Source organism: Stomoxys calcitrans, chromosome 3, assembly GCF_963082655.1.
Source record: "Stomoxys calcitrans chromosome 3, idStoCalc2.1, whole genome shotgun sequence".
Classification (NCBI taxonomy): Eukaryota; Metazoa; Arthropoda; class Insecta; order Diptera; family Muscidae; genus Stomoxys; species Stomoxys calcitrans.
In genome coordinates, this window is record NC_081554.1 from 19722062 (window position 1) to 19742962 (window position 20901).

Genomic DNA, 20901 nt, shown 5'->3' on the forward strand with positions numbered 1-20901 from the left:
CCTGGCAGGAGATGGCGACAGGGACTGTATTGGGACCATACTCCGACAGACAAAATATCGGTACGTCAGTGAGACTGCCGAACGAGTGTATGTTCTTTTGGACAGAGCCCTGTGCCGTAACGATAGCCACAAGGAAAATTCTGGAAAGAGATTTACAGTTTTCGAAATCAGTACACATATTTGGCGGCCCTCAAGGCCGTGGGTTCTAGGACAGTGAGGTTGAAGTTCTTGGCGGAATGTGTGGAATCCTTGAATAGACTCCAGTTTCACGACATAGTGCTAACATGGATTAGCGCATACGACTTCTTGTAATTTCTTTTTATCACATATTTTTCATTTTCATTTCACCACAGGTTAGACTGGCCACCGAGTGAACCCACCTTGTCAAGGTGGGCTACCCATTCAGCGTAAACCTGAGTTATTAACAATAAATTGTGAGAAAATTCCACACAGAGAAATCATAAAAAGTCGTGAGGAATAAAATCAGCGAGTTTTTTTTTTTGGTTCAAAAAAACTTAAACAAAATATCTTAATTAACTGAAGCATATTTGCGGCAAATTTTCATTGCACCCCCACACAATGCTGCATCATATTACACTAGGATTACTTTTGCCTTATTGCTCAGAATTCACTGAATAAGGCTAAAACCCCGTTTACACTGCTTATTAAATCCGGATTTAAGCCTCTCGTTAGCTGATTTTATAAAGTGATCGAGCCATTAAATACGGATTTAAACAGCAGTGTAAACTGGGTTTAAGCGACATACATTTTTTTAATTTTTGGCAGTACTTGGCATTGAGCATGTCAACTTGTTCTATTTTTACATTCATTTTTTGTTTACTTTTTCTCTTATTTGATGACATTTTCAATCGGCAGATTTGACATCCTCTATGATATGCATGGGGCCTCTCCACTTTATGTTTTCGCAACTTACCCAACCTTCCATTAAGGCCAAAACAGAATGAGAGCGTTGTGATTTGTTTTTGAGCGTTGCGTTGAAAAATGCAACTCTGCAAACAAATGTCACAAAAGCTACGCCCAATAGTTAAAGAATTTTTAACCTGTATATGTAATGAGGCAATATCCTACTAAATGAAATCATCAAGTTGTTTTGCTTTAAAATCTATTGTCTAAAAAACTTTATCGACGAAAAATATCGCGAAAAGCGAATATAGTACCAGCCTTTAGTTATGAACCTGGTACTGTATTCGTTTTTCATAGATTAAAACATATTTTCACGGCTACTTTTTTGAAACACAACAAAAATCTCAATGAATACAAATACGTTTATGAAAATGTTTTCATAAGTAATTAAGGAATATCCTTCTCGGAAAAAATTGAGTACCACCCTTTGGCCTAAAAAAGGCATTTTAATTTTTCACACAATTTTCATTTACATTTTTCCTTTTTTGTATGTAGTTTGAAGTAATACGCGTGAAAAGCCGAATAGAGTACCAACCTGAATATTTAAATTTTTATGCAAAACTAAAAAGTACTGTTTCGATCAAAAAAGTACCCCATTTAGCACCATTTCGCCATGTCAAAATTTGCATTTCCCATCCCTGAGCTCAAGTATCAGCACAAAATAAATGAAAACAAATCCGAAAAAAATATGAAGGCATTTATTTTGTAGAAATAAATCTCTTTGAATTTCTAATTTTTATACGAATAACAACGAAAAATATGTCCGGAACTCAGCGCTCGTTTGCGCAAAAACTATCAAGGTATAAAATCATGAATTTTTTAAAATTATAAATACCTTTGCTATAAAGGTTGTAATGTGAAAGAAAAGGGCGAGGCTGGTTAGGTAAAATTGAAAAATGTTAATTATTTCCTTTTTTCCATAGGACTCATGCCTCGGATGTGCGTAAAAATGTGGTTAATTGCCATATGCAAACAAAGACCACCGATTCGATAATGTGCTCATCGACGGTAAGTATAACCCATATTAGCTTCGGCCAAACATTAAGGTGTGTCCCATACTACTGTCATTCAACACTTAGCTCTCGCTGACTGAACCCGTAGAGCCTTTGGATTATGAGGACTTTCTTAACTCACACATGAGCACCATAAATCGAGATCCCTTGAAAAATATATTGGATTTTCCCACGGGAGATGTTGCGGTCAAAACTATACCCCGTAAAATTAGAACCATTGACCACATAGTGCCAAAAGAGAACATGTAAGTAATGCCTTTATTCGCTTAACTTAGCTCAACTTTCTATTTTAAAATATGATTTTCTCTCTGCTAGCGCTGAATTACCTCAACATATACAAGAATGTGTCAACTGTTATACGCGACCCTGGAAGGTTGTGGAGTATGCACAGCGGCATTATTCCAGCTCATGCTGTGCTCGAGAACGCATAGATCGCGGCACCATTAGCCCTTCTGCCTATCAGCAGGAGTTTGAAATTGACAAAGATTTTGCCTCATTTGATGAGTCGTCATTGACGGACCAAAGTACCAGTTGCACTCCCAGTTCTAGACAATCCATAGCTAGTTTGTCATCAGTAAGCTCTTGCACTGATACCTTGACGCCTCGCGGTTCATGGGCCAGCTTCGATCTGAGAAGATCGGTTAATGATCCTTTAATACCCAATTTACTTGATGATGTACCACCCGATCACATTGATCAAACTAATGAAATGAAAAGACTGGTCGACAGACAAGAAGCCTTATTCTCTCTTTATCCAGAAGCCGATCCCGAAGATACTATTGAACGCCGCATAACAGCCGAGTTTCCTATGGAGCATATGGGTCATCGTGTGTATGTTAAATGTTTACAATTGCGCTTGGAGTTGGAAGTGGAGCCAATTTTTGCCTCCATGGCCATTTATGATGCCAAAGATAAGAAGAAAATCTCCGAGAATTTTTACTTTGACATGAATTCGGACACCTTGAAGCGCATGCTTCACTCACACGTTCGCTCTGCCGATGAAAGTACCCAAAGTAGAACCGCCATATTTGATATAAGTTACCCCAGTAATGATCTCTTTTTGGTCATACGCCTGGAGAAGGTATTGCAGGGAGATATTAAGGATTCTGTAGAACCTTATATAAAAGATGATAAAGACAAATGTCGTGAAAAGGCAAAACAAAATGCCTCAGATTTTTGTGAGCGTCTGGGAAAGTATAGAATGCCCTTTGCATGGACGGGCATATACCTTACTAACATATTCAATGGAGAGAATTTCGAAGGTAAGGAAGGCGAAGGCAAGGAAAGGGACACTGGAGGTTCGTTGGGCTCTGCGGCTAGTTCTAATAGTTTGGATCGCAAATCATCCACCAGTAGCTTTGATCAATTACGCCGCAAGGCTAATGACATGAGTGGTACTTTGACTCGTAGAGGTTCTTTGGAACGCAAGGAGAAACGTAGGTCTTGGTCCCCCGATGATTTTGCCAATGTTGTGGAGTCATTCAGGCCCATTACGCTAACCATAACCAGCTTTTTCAAACAAGAAGGAGATAAAATGAAAGATGAAGACCTCTATAAATTCCTGATGGAATTAAAACGTCCCAGCTCTGCTATGAAGAAATACAAATGCATACCGGGGTCCATAAAGCTGGAGATTTCACCTTGTCCCGATGACATTAAGAATGCTTTGACAACTGAATTGGCCAAACTAGATCCTTATCCTCCAGATAAAACCCGTCCCATCAAAGAAATTTTGGAATTCCCCACAATGCCCATATACAACCCACATTACACATATCGTAATCTGTTGTTTGTTTCGCCCAAAGAATTGAATTTCTCCTCCAGAGCTGGTTCAGCTCGTAACATAGCAGTAAGGGTTCAACTAATGGCAGGAGAGACCCAAAGTGATGCTCTTAATGCCATTTTTGGCAAATCTTCTTGTCCCGAATACTCCAATGAAGCATATACCGCAGTCAATTATCACAATAAATGCCCTGGATTTTATGATGAAATCAAAATTGCTCTGCCAGCTCATCTCAAGGAAAATCATCATTTGCTGTTCACCATATATCATGTCTCATGTCAGAAGAAACCCCAAGATGTGCAGCCTTCTGTTGAGACGCCAGTGGGTTATACATGGTTGCCATTGCTTGAAGATGGCAAGTTGAAAGTGGGTGAATTTCAACTGCCCGTGATGGTGGAAACACCACCCGAAAACTATTCATTTATACCGCCGAATGTACATTTACCCGGTACCAAGTGGTTGGATAATCATCGTCCAGTTTTCACCATTTCTGTGGAGGCAGTTACCTCGGTGCACACTTTAGATCCCAATTTGGATCGCTTCTTTTTAATGTGTGAATATTTGGATTCACGCAAAATACCTCCCAGAATAGGTGAGGGCAATATGGAGAGTGAAATGAAAAAATGTCTGCTAGAAATAGCAAATGCTGAGCGAGAACAATTGGTGAAGAACTTGCATTTGGTCTTGGACAAACTCATCGAACTTTTGGTAACCACATACAAAATAGGAGGCCAAACTCTGTCATTGGGTTCGACGGTCTTCGAGGTGCTCTGTTTGGTTTCAGCCAACCTTGCAATACTTAATGATGATTTGATTATTGATCAACATGGACGTCAATCCTTACTCTCCACTTATGTTCAATTTCAAAGTAAAATACCACATCCATTTAGTGGAAAACGAAGGATTACCTGTAGCCGCAGCAATGCTGAGGAAATACATGCTTCCTCGCCAGATACCTACAGCATTTATGACAATGTGGTGGCCGGCAGAAGTTTGGATCGCAAGGAACTTGCTATGGAAATGTCGCCCACGTATATGGCCGGCAGGGATGGCCAAATACGTTTACTGCACGAGGAGTTGGCTTTGCATTGGGTGGTAGCTAGTGGTCGAGCTGCTGATCTGGCCATGAGCAACTCTTGGTTCTTGTTTGAGCTTATAGTTAAGTCGATGATTGAGCATTTGGATTTTACCCGCAGTTTGCATTCACCACGTAAACAAAGATTCCCCCATGAATTTACCGATGATATTTCGACGCTAGTACATTTGGTCACAACCAAAGTGGTTGGCTATCATAGCAATGAGCCAAAATTGGCACAATGTCTTAATGTCAGTTTAAGTTTCTTCATCTTTGATCTCTTCAGTGCCATGGATAGAGGTTTTGTGTTTGTTTTAATCAAAACCTATTATAAAGTTTTAATATCGAAGAATGCCTCCATACCGGATTTGATGAATTATAAAATAGACTTTTTGCGTATTGTGTGCAGTCATGAACATTTTGTGGCCCTGAATTTGCCCTTTGGCACTCCATATACCACAAAATCGGCACCTTGCAGTCCCACACCGAGCACAACTTCCAGCAATAGTGGCACTTCCTATGTAAGTTGATTAGGATTTGGTGAAAATATATTTTTCTAATGCTTTGGTTTTTTAAGGGTTCCATTGAGAAGGCCGCTTTACATGCGGACTTGAGCATTGAATTCAGACAACAACATTTTCTAGTCGGCTTGGTGCTTAGCGATTTGGCAACAGTGTTGGAAGTCACGTAAGTTTTAAATATTTTATATTTTAAACATTTTGATTTAAAAAAGAAAAGAAAGAAAGAAATCATAAAAAGCAATTCAGGAATTTATATGTAGAACGGAATTCCTAACATAAATAGTATATGTCCATAGTGGAGTGGGGCGGACTTATATTTGCTATTCGCACCCTCTTTTCAGCCTTACCTAACATAATCCTAAGTTTAGCTTTTGAAAAAAACAAACAGGCCAACAGAGTAGAAAATATAGCCAAAAACGATCTGTCTTAGAAAAATTCGTGTTCAAGTTAGAATATATTGGGTTGCCCAAAAAGTAATTGCGGATTTTTTAAAAGAAAGTAAATGCATTTTTAATAAAACTTAGAATGAACTTTAATCAAATTTACTTTTTTTACACTTTTTTTCTAAAGCAAGCTAAAAGTAACAGCTGATAACTGACAGAAGAAAGAATGCAATAACAGAGTCACAAGCTGTGAAAAAATTTGTCAACGCCGACTATATGAAAAATCCGCAATTACTTTTTGGGCAACCCAATAGTTCTCCCTAAGCGAGTTTATTGCTGTAGAGTGGACAAATGAAAATAATCATGTTTGTAAGAAAAAATTGGCTTGTCAAAGTCAGAAACAATTTTTTTAAAAAAAAAAAAAAAAATTGAGAAATGAATTTCTAAAAAAAATTCAATTAGAAAAAAAACAAAAATTTAAATTTAAAAAGGAGAATTCAAATAAAAAATAATCCTGAAAAAAATATTTAAGAAAAAAATGGAAAAAAAAACAAAAAAGGCTCCAATGGGACCGATCAATTGCCGCGGGACCATCATGGTCATTAGTTATTTAGTTGTGCTAATCTCGCAATGTCATATCGAGTATTATAGATACTCTGTATTAAGGCAAAAGCCGACGCCACCCGACTTCGAACTGAGACTCTCCACTCGATATCGCTGATTGTTCGAGACTGCAATTGCAGCTACTACGCCTGGTAGTTCCCAGCTGAGCTCCTCGGTATGACGTGAACACCACACAAATCGGAACTCACAGTTCCAACCTGCTCCGAGCTGAGCTCCTCGGTATGACGTGAACACCACACAAATCGGAGCTCAAAGTTCCAACCTGTGTGGGGTTCACAGCCATTTCGTGGACTTATTTCTTTCTAGTCGGTAGTGATTAATTCGTTGATGCCAAATATTAAATTAAAACTTTGGGTACGACCAATCTTTCAAAAGTAAAAAAAAAAAAATTATTTCGAAAAGAAAATTAATAAAAAAAAAAATAATTAAAAAAAAAATTAATTAAAAAAAAAATTAATTTAAAAAAACAAAAGAATTAAAAACACTACATCTACGTCAAAATTAGTGCTTTAAATAGTGAATATACCGCATTTTATCAAAATCGGACAAGGGAATCGAGGTTCAGGTGTTAAAGGGTTATAGTCCTCCATGATCTGGGTATCAACAAACTTTCTGAACGCAGCTTCAGAGAGATAAGAAATAACTATTAGGGGTTTCATGAACAAGAGTCGCAACGTTCCGAAATGTCGATAATACATGGTAAAGTGCGAATTTGATGATAGGCCTTGGTTAACGAGTCCGCGTGTTAAGGGAGAAGGTACAGCGTATCACGGCAGTGCTGATATCGGTAGCGAAGAAGAATGCTTCAAGAGAAGTCTTAAATGCCATACATAATCTAAGAACTCTGCACTTGTACGTGGAGTGCACAACAATGAGGACTGTCATTAGAGTCAGGAAGTCAGCAACATGGCGCCCATCGTATTTCGGGCATGCGTTTGTTCTGCGGGCGCTGGCGTGGAGCGACTAAATGGCATAGGCGACGCGACGCACTATGTTCCGGACGGATCCTACTTCGATGATGCCGAGGTTGTCATACCAAAGAGGGAGTTTTACTCTATAGACGTGCCGCCCTTCTTGGGTACTTCTGTTTGCTCAGATGGGTCCAAGCTGAATTGGTGGCAGGGGTGTTTCTTGGGTACTTCTGTTTGCACAGATGGGTCTAAGTTGTATTGGTGGCAGGGGTGTTTCAAGAGTACCTAAGAGTTAGGGAGTCACATAGATTTCTGGACGGTTACAGTGTCTTTCAAGCTGAGATTTTTGGGATTCCTGGGCCTTGGGTGTGATGCTGGGTCAGACTGTGCTCAAAATTCCAATCTGTATGGATCGGGCTCTGTTATTGACCGATAGTAGATCTTACAGAAATGATTCATATGGGAGAAGTAACCCCGCTTTGTGTACTTTGAGTTTTTAGTGCAAAAATTTAGGTTTAAATCTTGCAAAAGCATTCGATTTTACGTTTTGTTTCAACTCAAGTTATAGCTTGACGTTACTCGCAGACACTATTGAGGATCCTTTTTGGTAAAATCCTAAACTGTTGCTGTAAAATCTGAATGAAGATGCCTACTCTTTTCCCAAGTACATTCGATTTTTCATCCATATTCTCCTAATCCTGTTACATGCCAGTTTTCTTGAACCCAGATCGGCCCACATGTCCCTTTGGAGGGTTAAAAGAGCGATAACTCGACCCTCCGGTAACTTGTTCTTAATATTAATATCGGACTCGTACTCAACTCCAAAGACCTTTCATTTATATACCTTAATTTTCCAGCCAGTCTACATATCCTCTCGAGCGTTTTTGTTCTTTTGAGTTGTTGTTATAACCACATTTTCATGTGGAGATGGCGATCCTCGTCAAGGTCGTTCCGGTCCAAAGGGCCGATCACCGCGGGAACAGAGTGGCCATTGGTTATTTAAAGGCGTCAATAACTCGCCTTGTCATATCGAGCATCATAGGCACTCAGTATTTGTGTATGAGCCGGTGCCACCCGACCTCTCACTGAGACTCTACGCTCGATACCGCTGATTGTTCGCGACTGCCGTTGCAGCTACTGCGTATGAAGCATTCCACTATCCGCAATCTGTGGACGCGCCCGATAGCTCGCAGCTAAGCTTCTTGTGACAGCAACGAACACTACAAAGATCGAACCTGTGTTTGGTGCACACATCTATCCTGTGCCGGGTGGCCTCTTAAGAGTAAATTCTTGGTTCCCATACTCTACTTGGCTTCATACTCTACTTCCAAAGACCTTTCAGTTAAGATCCATACTGTCCTTCATGTCTTCAGGGGGATTTTCGGTGTGACCCCTTAAAATCTTTCGATATAGCTTTAATTTGAGAGCGGCCCCTTTTAACCAAGGGCCAAACCCTACATTCAGTGAAGATATCAGAAAATAGATTGAGACGTTTTTGTGTCACAGCAACAACAACAAAAAGATATAAACCCTTGATAATTTATTCCATAATCAACCTAATCTAACCTTTGCTTCTCATGTGCCAACAGGAATCCCCAGCTACATGGAAAAGCTATACGTTGCATAAGAAATTTAATGACTTCACATGATTTGGATCCCCGCTATACGGACGTTGAGGCTAGGGCTCGTGTGGCCTCACTGTACTTACCATTGTTGGGTATAATAATGGATGCTATACCACAACTTCATCAGTATTTAACGGACTCTAATGATCGTCTGCATAACATGGGACTCTTAGATGATTATCAAGGACCGCACACCATGATTTCCACCACAACCATAAGTCCTGAGGTGGCCTATGCCATATCTGGATCTAGGTCCTATGCATATATGGCGGATCAAGTCAAAAATAAATCTCAATTAAGCAGTGAGAATACACGTCATCTGTTGGTTTGCTTTATGTGGATTCTAAAGAATTTGGAAAAGACAACTCTATACCGTTGGACTTTGGGTCTCTCACCACATCGTGTGCATCAAATGTTGCAGGTTTTAAACGCTTGCCTGCCATGCTTCGAATATAAAGGTCAAAAACGATTGCCGGTACTTAAGCGAAATAATACTCAGAGTTTTCGTAAAACCACCGATCTCAAGGACAAATTGGAGGAATGCATACGTGGTACGAATTCGGCACGCTATGATTTAATAAATCGACGTAAAGATCGCAACTCAACAGAAAAATTGCGTTGGAAAAAAGATCAAATGCCTTATAGGACACAGTTTTATGACACTGCTGTCAAGGCGGATCCTGAGATGGAATTGAGTCAATACATTGAGGGCTCTTTGGCCACAGAGATGACATTGGTCATACTCGATTGTCTGGAGATTATAGTGCAAGTGGCAACACACTCGGAAATGCATCATAATTTGTTGGGTACCGTTTTAAAAGTTTTGCTGCATGCCTTGTCTCGCAATCAAAGCACTTTGGCCTTGAAGAATCTTTTTGCCTCTCAAAGGTCATTGATTTTCAAGTTCCCCAATCTGTTGTTCGATGAGGAAACCGATATTTGTGCGGATTTATGTTTGTTGCTCTTAAAACATTGTGGTTCCCAGTTGCCGGGCATAAGATCGCAAGCAGCAGCCTCTTTGTATCTACTGATGAGGCAAAACTTCGAAATTGGGAATGTAAGTAAGCACAACATTTTTTGAAACTTCATAATTTTTACTCTCTTTTGTTTCTAGAATTTTGCCCGTGTTAAAATGCAAGTCACCATGTCCCTCTCTTCATTGGTTGGCACTAGCTCTTCGTTTAGCGAGCAATCTCTGAGACGTGCATTGAAAACCATTTTGGTATATGCCGAATCGGATACAGATTTGCAGGATACCTCATTTCCAGAACAGGTGCAAGATTTACTCTTCAATCTGCACATGATACTCTCGGACACTGTTAAAATGAAGGAATACCAGGAGGATCCCGAAATGTTATTGGATCTTATGCATCGCATTGCCAAAGGCTATCAAAATAATCCTGACTTGCGCTTAACTTGGTTGGAAAATATGGCTAAAAAACATCGCGAGCGTGCCAATCATACCGAAGCTGCCATGTGTTTTGTGCACTCTGCAGCCTTAGTGGCCGAATATTTGAGTATGTTGGAGTCTCAAACCCATTTGCCAGTAGGCGCTGTAAGTTTCCAAAAAGTTACCCCCAATGCTTTGCTGGAATCTGCGGTTTCCGATGATGTTCTAAGTCCCGGAGAAGATGGCATATGTTTGGGCAATCATTTCACTGAGTCGGGTCTTAAAGCTCTGTTGGAGGAGGCATCCAATTCATTTCAAATAGCCGGCATGTATGAGGCCATGAATGAGGTTTACAAAATTTTAATACCCACTTGTGAGGCGAATAGGGATTTCCAGAAGTTAAGTAAAATACATGGTAAACTGCAGGAGGCCTTCAATAGAATTGCCCAATTGCAAGGCAAACGAGTATTCGGAACCTATTTTCGGGTGGGATTTTATGGCACCAAATTTGGAGATTTGGATCAACAAGAATTCATATATAAAGAGCCGACTTTAACCAAATTACCAGAGATTTTCAGTCGTCTGCAAGTAAGTTTTTAAGAATATTTGTTGATAAATTGTTAGATAAAAATTATTTTTTGTTTTTTTTTTTTAGAATTTCTATGCAGAAAGATTTGGCCCAGATTCTGTTCATATCATCAAGGACTCCAATTCGGTGGATGTTAATGGCTTGGATCCGGACAAGGCTTATATACAAATCACTTATGTGGAACCCTATTTTGAAAATTATGAACTGAGACACAGGGAAACCTATTTTGAAAGGAACTTCAACATAAGTAAGTTGCGAAATCTATATATCACATATGTACTTAACTTTGCTCAAATCCTTATAAGGACTAAAACAGTAAAAATCGAGCTTCCGGTTTATGTCCCACATAAACAAAAGTACTGTAATTAAAATCAGAAGCTCAATTTTATTTTTAGATCCATTGTATCAAAGACAACACAGTGCTTGTTGTTGTAGCAGTGGTTCTTGTTGTTGTAGCAGTGTGTTGTATACTTCGGGTCAATCCGGTACGTATAGTAGGCTGCCATGGAATTGAAAGAGAAAAGTCTCTTAATCTTCAAAGACAGTATGAATAGAATTAAATTTATTATATTATAACTGAGTTGAATAAGTGAGGCTGTGATCCAAACACCATTAGCGCAGACAGTGAATAGACAGCGTACAGACAAAGATGCGCAGACGTATGTGTGAAAGTGCATGAATGTACTTAAAACTTCATTCAGGTATATTTGGGATGCTGCATAAAACAAAAACAATAATTTGCAGACAATTTTTTGGGCAAAAGCAGTAAAACCAAACTGGGCAGGACTTGTAGGGGAACACCGTTTACCAAATGGTTTGCCACTGTGGAGCAGCGGTTCGCATGTCCGCCTGTGCGGACTCTAGGTTCGAGTCATGGTGAGAACATCAGTAAGTTTTTCAGTGGTGGTTATCCCCTTCCTGCCGGAATAACAAAGCGGTCAGCCTTTTAGGCATGTAGCATGGGATAACATCGATAAAAGGGAATCTTTGGGTGTTCTTCGAATTTTTTGTCCATCGACCACCTTTATGACCTCACTCGACCAGTTGGAGAATAGTGTCGCTGATGATTTTGTGGACGTGGTTTTCAGCTTTCGTCTACTGAAAAATTGCGCCATATCTTCGATTTAAATATTTATTCGTTCGCACTAAAGGTGTAATGTGATACGTGAGTGAGACTCGAATCCACTAACGTGACCGTACATGAGCGTTAATTAGTGACACTAATCAGGACTGAGTGAAACTCAAATCCACTAACATGATCGTCCATAAACGTTAGTCTGTGGCACTAATCAGGACTCCCTAGAAAATTGCGACCCACGCAGTGCCTCTTTGGGGAGAAGTTTTTACATGGCAAAGTACCTCACAGTAGCTACATTTGTGAGATACCAACGCTGACAATTTTTTTCTCATGTTCTCGCCAATATTCGAACCCAAGCTTTTAGCGTCAAAGGCGGACATGCTAACCTCTGCGTTTCGATGGCCTCCAATTATTATTGCCATACAAACAGGGGGTGGAGGGAGTTTTGAGAAATTAAGGTTAAACAGGATCCGGGAGAGATCAGCCTCCTGGAGTATCCTTGTTTAACTGTACGGGTCTTCGACTTTGCCGACCCAATCCACTTCTCGTCAAGCTCGGACTCTATGAAATCATTAGAAAGAGTCGTTTGATTGGTCGTATCCATTGCTTTTGATAGAACAAATGCCACGAGGATAGTTCATAAGGTCTTTTTCCAATCCTAATCCGCGAACTATTTTGAACATCTCGGGTACTACCAGGAATCAAGTATTTGGATGGCAGCCCACACCCAAAACACTCTTTAACTGGATATTTAGACCGGCCCGAAGTGACTACGATCACCACACGTGTTGGAATTTTCAGTTCACAACAGCGTGAACCGGAAGGAACTTGCTCACATATGGAGCTTGACGAGGATCGCAATCTCCCCATAAAAATGTTGTTACGACAACAACAACCGATTGCGATAGACCTACAGAGACTATATGGAAACCAAAAAAAGTCCAACCCACAAAAATGTAAATGGATTTCGGCCATCGTACTTCACTTAAAGCGAGGGTTTCTAGGTTGTAGTTTGACATCTCGTTCTGGACTTGGTAAAGTCTCGATGCTTCTGAGAGAGTTCTGACGTTCCTTGTTCCAATCATAAACCGTGTTCTGAATCCATAGGTCGCCATCGGGGGTTATCAGTTCCATTATTTCTTATTGATGTTTCTGTAATCGTGATTTATTTAGATGGATGGCGGACTGTGCCATCGCATCGGTACCTAGTGCACGGGCTGCCAGAGACCCTCTAGGCCGGGCTTTCTTGATGGTGAGTCTTCTGAATACCTGTGAGGGCCACCAGAAGAAGAAGCATGGAACTCCGACAAAGAAATGAAGCAGGGTTGCATCCTGTCACCGACACTATTCTTGATTTTATTATACTCCGTATTAGAAACAACTAAAGCTGAGGCACCATATGGCATACCATGGGTTATTAACAATTTTTTCGGAGACATCGACTACGCGCATGATATATGCCTCTTTGCACATCGCTTTGAGCACATAAAGGCGAAACGGGAAAGAATAAAAATGTTGCCTAAGTAGGCCTGAGGATAAACATGGAAAATACCAAATTGATTAGGATAGAAACATCAAATCTGACACCGCCGCTCACTATAAACAACCACGTCAATGAAGACGTTGAAGACAACTTTTCCTATCTTGGCAGCTAAATAACAGGAAGGAGGATCAGAGGCAGACATACGTTAACGTATCAACAAGCCTAAAGCTTATTTCTTAAACTCAACAAAGTTTGGAAATGCAGTGACTCTCACATAATACAAAACTCAGAATCTTTAACAGCAGGGTGAAATCTATTTTATTACATGGCTGTACAACTTGGAGCTTGCTACAAGTGAGTACCCGCAAAGTCCAAGTTTTCATTAATCGCTGCGTACGACAAATACTTCGAATTTTCTGGCCAAACCGTATTTCAAATGAAGAATTGCGAATGCAAAAACACTTCCCCTGTCGATGGAGAATTCCAGAAGAGGAAATGGACTTGGTTGGGTCATTTCCTACGCCGACCGGGCGATGATATAGCGATAAATGTCCTAGACAGGAATCCGCAAGGACAGTGAAGAAGGGGACGCCCGAAAAACACATGGATCCGCTGTACGAAAAGAGAGTTGAAATCAAGCTAAAGCTTTGGCCAACGCTATAACTCGATAGAGAGCTTGTTGATGCCCTATGTTCACACTAAACAGTTTGCTATTGGCCATATTTTATTGTAATAAGGACATATATATACGTACATGGCTCGATGAAAACAATTGATAAGGTGGCATCGGCAGTCAAAGGTGTTGATTTAGTTTTTTAACCACCACAATGGAGTTTGGCAACGCTACCACTTTCATTATAGAGGCCACCGTAGCGCAGAGGTTAGCATGTCCGCCTATGAAGCTGAAAGCCTGGGTTCAAATCCTGTCGAGACCATCATAAAAATTTTGGCGGTGATTATCCCCTCCTAATGCTGGCGACATTTGTGAGGTATTATGCCATGTAACAACTTCTCCTCAAAAGAGATATCGCACTGCGGCACGCCGTTAGAACTCGACTATAAAATGGAGGTCCCTTATCATTGAGCTTAAAAACTTGAATCGGACTTGAATCCCTAATGGAATGTTCATGGGCAAATTTGCAATTTACCACTATCATTATTAGAATTTATGGTGCGATACACAAACAATCCTCTTATGAGTTAACACTTAATTTGTTTTGTTTTATAAAATATTCCTCCCTTTCCTTTTTTATCTCTACACAGAACGTTTCATATTTTCAACACCCTTCACCAAATCTGGCAAGGCACATGGTGATCTACATGAACAATGCAAACGTAAAACCATACTCACCACAGCCAATCATTTTCCCTATGTTAAGACACGCATACAGGTAATAAGTCGTCAACAAATTGTTCTTGAACCCATTGAAGTGGCCATTGAGGATATACAAAAAAAAACATTGGAATTGGCAGCAGCCACCAATCAGGAACCTGCAGATCCCAAAATACTACAAATGGTGTTGCAGGGATGCATAGGCACCACCGTCAATCAAGGTCCCATGGAAATGGCTGCTGTGTTTCTATCAAATCTCTCGGATGGTGTTACAATACCAACCAAACATCAAAACAAACTTCGCCTATGCTTTAGAGAATTTTCGAAAAGATGTGCTGATGCACTGAAGAAGAATCGTAATCTCATATTATCCGATCAAAAGGATTATCAACGCGAATTGGAGCGTAATAATGAACGTTTTGTAGAACGTTTGACACCTTTGATAACATTAACACCCACGCAGGCGCAGGGTGTAGTTAAGTGAGTAAAGAATTGTTATTTTAGTCGTAGAAGAGTTACTAATTTTTTCTTATTTTCTTCCTTAGGGCAAATGCTGCCAATAATCGCAGCACACCTTTGAAATGGTAATTGAAGCAAATCACTGTATTGCAGTAATATTTGGCATTTTATTTATTTTCTTTAAAAAGTATTATTTTACACTCGCTTTTACACCTTATTAGAGAAGCTATTTATCCTATGTTTAGCTTAACAACTCACCATTTTCTCTTTTTCCTCCCATCTCACATTTTCTACATGTCTGATCGCTATATTATGGATTATTCGAATTCGTATTTGTATTGTTTTTATTTATTTGATTTTATATATATCTTTTGATTTTGTATTTGGCTATTAAGTGTCTCTGATTATTTCAAGTAATTCATATATAGTATATAGCTAAAATATATACCAACATCTATGGATCGCCCCCAATCAATCAATCAATCAATCATCACAAACTCCAACGGAATGGAAACAAGTATATAAGGATTTTACAAGACAACAACCCTTTTGATATGCATACATTTAACTCTGTATTGAACATTTTCTGCAAGGATATCATTTTGTGTTTATCTTCATTCAATGAAATTCATTGTGAATCCTGGGAGCAAATATTCTAATTTTGTCCTTTATAATGAATTTTATACTCATCTTTTGTTTACGAAATTTCAAAATATTATTAATATTCGATGCTTTTGCAGAAAATGTTTAATATATTAGTACTTAATTTGAAAACGAGCTACATTGTTGTTGTACTCATATAGCATAGATACCTTTTTCATCATCAAATTATTCATTCAAAATTTCGAAAACCAAATAAAAAAACCAAAAATTAGTTTGTAAATGCAACACAAGTCAGCTTCATCACTAAATGTTATTCACACAGATTTACATCATCATTCGTACATGATCATCATTCCTCATCATTCAAACAGACAAGAACTTCGTCTGCCAGAGTAATTAGACACGAAAAGTTTCTTTACGAACAGCGCCTACGTGCCAAAATTATTGTTTCTGCGAGGGGAAGCAAGAGCTTTTGGTCATTCGTAAAAAGAGCAAAAGGCAACACATCGGCAATCCCAACTTTTGTTAAAGATGGCCATTTATTCGCTGATCCGGTTGATAAGGCTGATCTACTGACTGAAATGTTTGCAGAAAATTCTAACCTACCGTTTAGCAATCAACCGCTCCCCATGATTGAAAGTGTATCTAGTTCGATGCTTCAGATATTCTTTCGAACACGTGGGATAAAATAGGGTCCTTGTGGATTTCGACGTGAATAAATCTCCAGGCCCGGATGGTATATCAACACTTGTCCTTTGTAAGAGTTTTTCGTCGATTGCATATCCACTACTCAACTTTTTTTAACCTTGCTTACCGTCCGGAAGCTTTCCTGCCGCGTTGGAAGGTTGCGTACGTTCAGACAATCCCCAAAAAGAGTGAAGCGAAAACCCCTGTGAATTGCTGGTCATTTGGGATATGCTCCGCACTTGTGAGATACTTAAAGCCCAATGGCCTTCTTAGCGATAATACTATCTATCGCAGGAATCGCTCTATGGGAGACGTAATGGCATTTCTGTCGGAACGTTGAAGTCGCTATATCCACCAGTTTGGTGAGAGTAAGGTTGTGGATCTGGATATCGCTAAGGCATTTGATAGGGTCTGGCACGGGGCACTAAAGCAAGTCGCTTTTTCAAACTTTTCAACCTTGCTAACCGCCCAACTGCGATATGATCGCGCTCTCCAAGGTTATGGAAATATGGTTAACCACCATCTTGTGAGATACTTAAAGTCCAATGGACTTCTTAGCGATAATAATATCTATAGCAGGAATAGCTCTACGGGAGACTTAATGGCCTTTCTGTCGGAACGTTGGAGTGGCTCTATCGACCAATTAGGTGAGAATAAGTTAGTGGATCTGGATATCGCTAAGGCATTTGATAGGGTCTGGTGCACTTTTATTAAAGCAAGTCGCTTTTTGAAACTTTCAACCTTGCTAACCGCCTAACTGCGATATGATCGCGCTCTCCAAGGTTATGGAAAGTATGGTTAACCACCATCTTGTGAGATACTTAAAGTTCAATGGCCTTCTTAGCGATAATACTATCTATCGCAGGAATCGCTCTACGGGAGACGTAATGGTATTTCTGTCGGAACGTTGGAGTCGCTATATCCACCAGTGGGGAGAAAGTAAGGTCGTGGCTCTGGACATCGCCAAGGCATTTGATAGGGTCTGGCTCGGTGCACTTTGGAGTCGACAACAACTTTGTTCGATTTACATCGAGTTTTCTCAGAGATCGCTCTATGCGAGTTGTTGTAGATGGGTTCTCATCCGATGAGTATACATTGACCGCAGGTATGCCACAAGACTCTGTGCTTTCCCCTTCCCTTTTTCTTATTTTAATTGACAGTCTATTGGGTCGGATTTCGAATCCTGTCCACTCATTTGCCTATGACAGTAGTCTGTGTCAATCCCATGGCAGATGGTTGTATGTACCGGATTGACCCGATGGAATCATTCATCGGCAAGGGCTGCCGCCTCAGTGTACAACACACTGCTACAACAACAACAGCAGTAGTCTGGTCGCACCAAAGGTGCACTTTTATCAAAGCTGGTCGCTTTTAGAGTCGGTAATAACTTCGTTCGATTTACATCGAATTTTCTCACTATGCGAGATGTTGTAGATGGGTTCTCATCCGATGAGTATACATTGACCGTTGGTACGCCACAATACTCTGCTCTTTCCCCTTCCCTTTTTATTTTTATTGACGATCTATTGGGTCGGACTTCGAATCCAGTCTACTCATTTGCCCATGACAGTAGTCTGTGTCATTCAAATTCATTCACCAAAGGCCCAGTCCTCAGGAAATTGTGAACAGGAAGCGCATTACGGATGAGACGCTCTCCCAGGATTTGATGGCCATTTCTGAGTGGGGTAGAATGAACAGAGTAGACTTTAAAGCACAGAAGACGCAGCGCTGCGATTCACTGACTCACTACAATTGTCGATATCTATCGACGGTATAGATATTGAGCAGTCCGATGCTCATGGCATTAAGGACAATGTGATGTCCGTTGGTCAAAAATGTATTCGAAGTTTCGAAAGAAGCATTCAAGTGTTTTCCCATTCTTCAGGAAGTGTTTCAACACTTTAGGTGTTCTTAATATCTATACTATCTACATCCGGCCGAGTATGGAGTATAACTCGCATATATGGGCAGGAGCTCCAAAGTCATCCCTGGAGCTACTTGACCGGGTTCAACAGAGAGCGATGGTGTTGACTGGGGACAGTAGGGTATCCAACTCTATTGCTTCTCTTAAACATCGTCGGAATGTGGGTAGCGCATAAGAAACGATAGAGCAGTACAACTCTATCATTTCTTAAGCGATGCAAAACGTTTTTCACTTCCTCTGATCTCAATATTTATACAACCTATATCAGGCCTAAGATGGAATATAACTCCCATATAGGAGGAGGGGGCTCCAAAGTCCTCCTTGGAGCTACTTGACCGGATTTGGAGGATATGATAGGGTATCCAACTCTATTGTTTCCCTTGAGCACCGTCGGAATATGGGCAGCGTGGTGCTGTTTTATCGTAGTATTTGGTCCGCAGAGATACGTCTTTTTATTTTCAAGGAACGCACCCCAGTAGGTGATCAATTGTCCAGTTTACCGAACCCACCATTACCATGAAAACTCGTTTTTTGCCCTAACAATCTTATGTATAAAAATCAATTTGTGTTTGTCTGTTCCGTATAGACTTAAAAACGGCTGCACCGATTTGAAATTTTCACAGATGGTGCGTAATGATCCCGTGGTGAAAGTAGGGTACTAAATTTTTCGATTTCTGAAGGCCCTCCCCTTACCCTAATTTTCAGAAACGACAGATCTTGAAGGGTGGTGCGATTTAAGCGCAATTTTGTGTGATCTCTTACAGTAACCTAAAAAAAAAAAAATTTTGTATACAAATTCTGATTGGCGTACCTAGGGGGGACGCCCCACCCTAAAAAACCTACCAAATACATATATAGACCCATCACGACAATATGGGAATCAAATGAAAGGTATTTAAGATTAGAAAACATATCTGATATCCATTTTTGGGACCTAGTGTTTGGGGGACCAATCCAACCCTCAAAACACTTAATTACCGACCATGGCAATATAGGACTGAAAGGTATTTGCGAGTATAATACAAATCTGACATCCAAATGTGGGACCAAGCTTTTGGTGTCCACCCCTTCCCCAAACAGGACTTATTTACTGACCATTGCAATATGGAGCTCAAATAAAAGGTATTTCAGTGGAGAATACGAATGCGATATCCAAATGAGGGACCAAGTGTTGGGGGGGGGAGGAGATGTGGCGCGCCCGTCTGCAAAGACAACCCCCAAAGAGGACATATTTACGACCATAGCAATATGGGGCTCAAATGAAAGGTCTTTGGGCGTAAAGCATGAATCTGATATCAATATTTGGAAAAAATGTCTATGACGCCACCCCACCACCATAACACCACCCAAAAAGGTCGTATTTGCTGACCATTGCAATATGGGAAGAGAGGTATAATTTCAGGACCAAGTCACTGAGTGGCCGCCCCATCACCTAAAATACTCCCTAAACCGGACATGTTTGCAGACTATGGGAATATGGGGCTCAAATGAAAGATTGACCACGAATCTAAGAACAACATTCGAGACAAACTGTCTAGGGGACGACCCACGATGATGATATATTTTCAGGGCTAAATGTTTGGGGGACCACTCATGATGCTGATATATTTTCAAGGCGAAAATATATCAGCATCGAAAATAAATTGGCGAAGGATAGTTTTGTGCCATATAAAGTAAAAGAAGGCGCTGCGGAGTGGACCCGTGTCAGCTAGTGCGAATATAAAATCGACTTCTGGCAAATGTCTTTTCCACTACTTACGACTTCGAGAAATTTAAAACAAATGTTAGTAAACGGTACTTCTTCTTTCCCCCCTCCGACTCTTATTTCCCATTCGCCAACGCAATAGGGGACAGCCCATGCCTGTTGATTAAATATAAAAAAAATGCCCAACATTGCTCTTAATCTTGTTATTAAATAGAACCCAGGAAGTAAATTAAGGATGAAGGCAAAATATGCTGCAAACAAACAGCATCTATAGTCGTACCACTACCAGCCGTTTCACTTAGGAGCTAAAGTGGCAAATGTACCTCTGCATATCTGGAGAGAAGATGCATATAGTCAAACATCACTTTCATCCAAAATCTGTTATTCAAACATTTAATCACTCTCTTCGTCCTTTCCATCCATTTTTTTGGCGATTAGGACTCAATGTGTTTTCACGAGTAAGTAGCTACATTTAGGTGGACTTATTTTCGAAATCAAAGTCATTCATACATATACAACATACATCATTATAAACATGGCTGAACACATCGAAAAAGACCGGTGATCGCGACAACACCGACAATAACCTGTATGCTTAATTGTCCCATTAGTGTAATCATATATTTTTGTATACAGAACTCACGTAAACAGCAAAATAGTTGGCATATATACATACCACATATATAACTGGCATTTTATACTTTTTTATAGCATATTTACTACACAAAGCGTACACACAGCAATCAGTATATATATAAACGAAATAAATTTTGTATGAAAAAAAAATTAAA

At 40.0% G+C, this 20901-nt stretch overlaps 1 protein-coding gene across 2 annotated transcripts; it reads left to right on the forward strand.

The window, feature by feature from the left end:
• The first annotated feature begins 1568 nt into the window (after nt 1–1568).
• LOC106081716 (dedicator of cytokinesis protein 7) lies at nt 1569–20898 on the forward strand. 2 transcript variants are annotated; one of them, XM_013243883.2, is made up of 11 exons: nt 1569–1724; nt 1848–1932; nt 2004–2182; nt 2253–5316; nt 5373–5482; nt 8824–9916; nt 9974–10837; nt 10905–11085; nt 14663–15212; nt 15278–15316; nt 15587–20898. In XM_013243883.2, exons 1-11 carry the CDS (start codon nt 1684–1686, stop codon nt 15606–15608), a joined length of 6228 nt encoding a protein of 2075 aa, XP_013099337.2. In that variant the 5' UTR covers nt 1569–1683; the 3' UTR covers nt 15609–20898. The 2 variants fall into 2 exon arrangements, with proteins under 2 accessions (XP_013099337.2, XP_013099338.2); XM_013243884.2 differs by having other exon boundaries at nt 15278–20898.
• Nucleotides 20899–20901: the final 3 nt, after the last annotated feature.

Bases quoted from the DNA above. Each gene is read 5' to 3' on its own strand.
- LOC106081716 (XM_013243883.2), top strand. From the start codon at position 1,684: ATGTCCGGAACTCAGCGCTCGTTTGCGCAAAAACTATCAAG. The intron at 1,725-1,847 runs GTATAAAATCAT...TTTTTTCCATAG, and splicing joins TTTGCGCAAAAACTATCAAG to GACTCATGCCTCGGATGTGC. The intron at 2,183-2,252 runs GTAAGTAATGCC...TCTCTCTGCTAG, and splicing joins ATAGTGCCAAAAGAGAACAT to CGCTGAATTACCTCAACATA.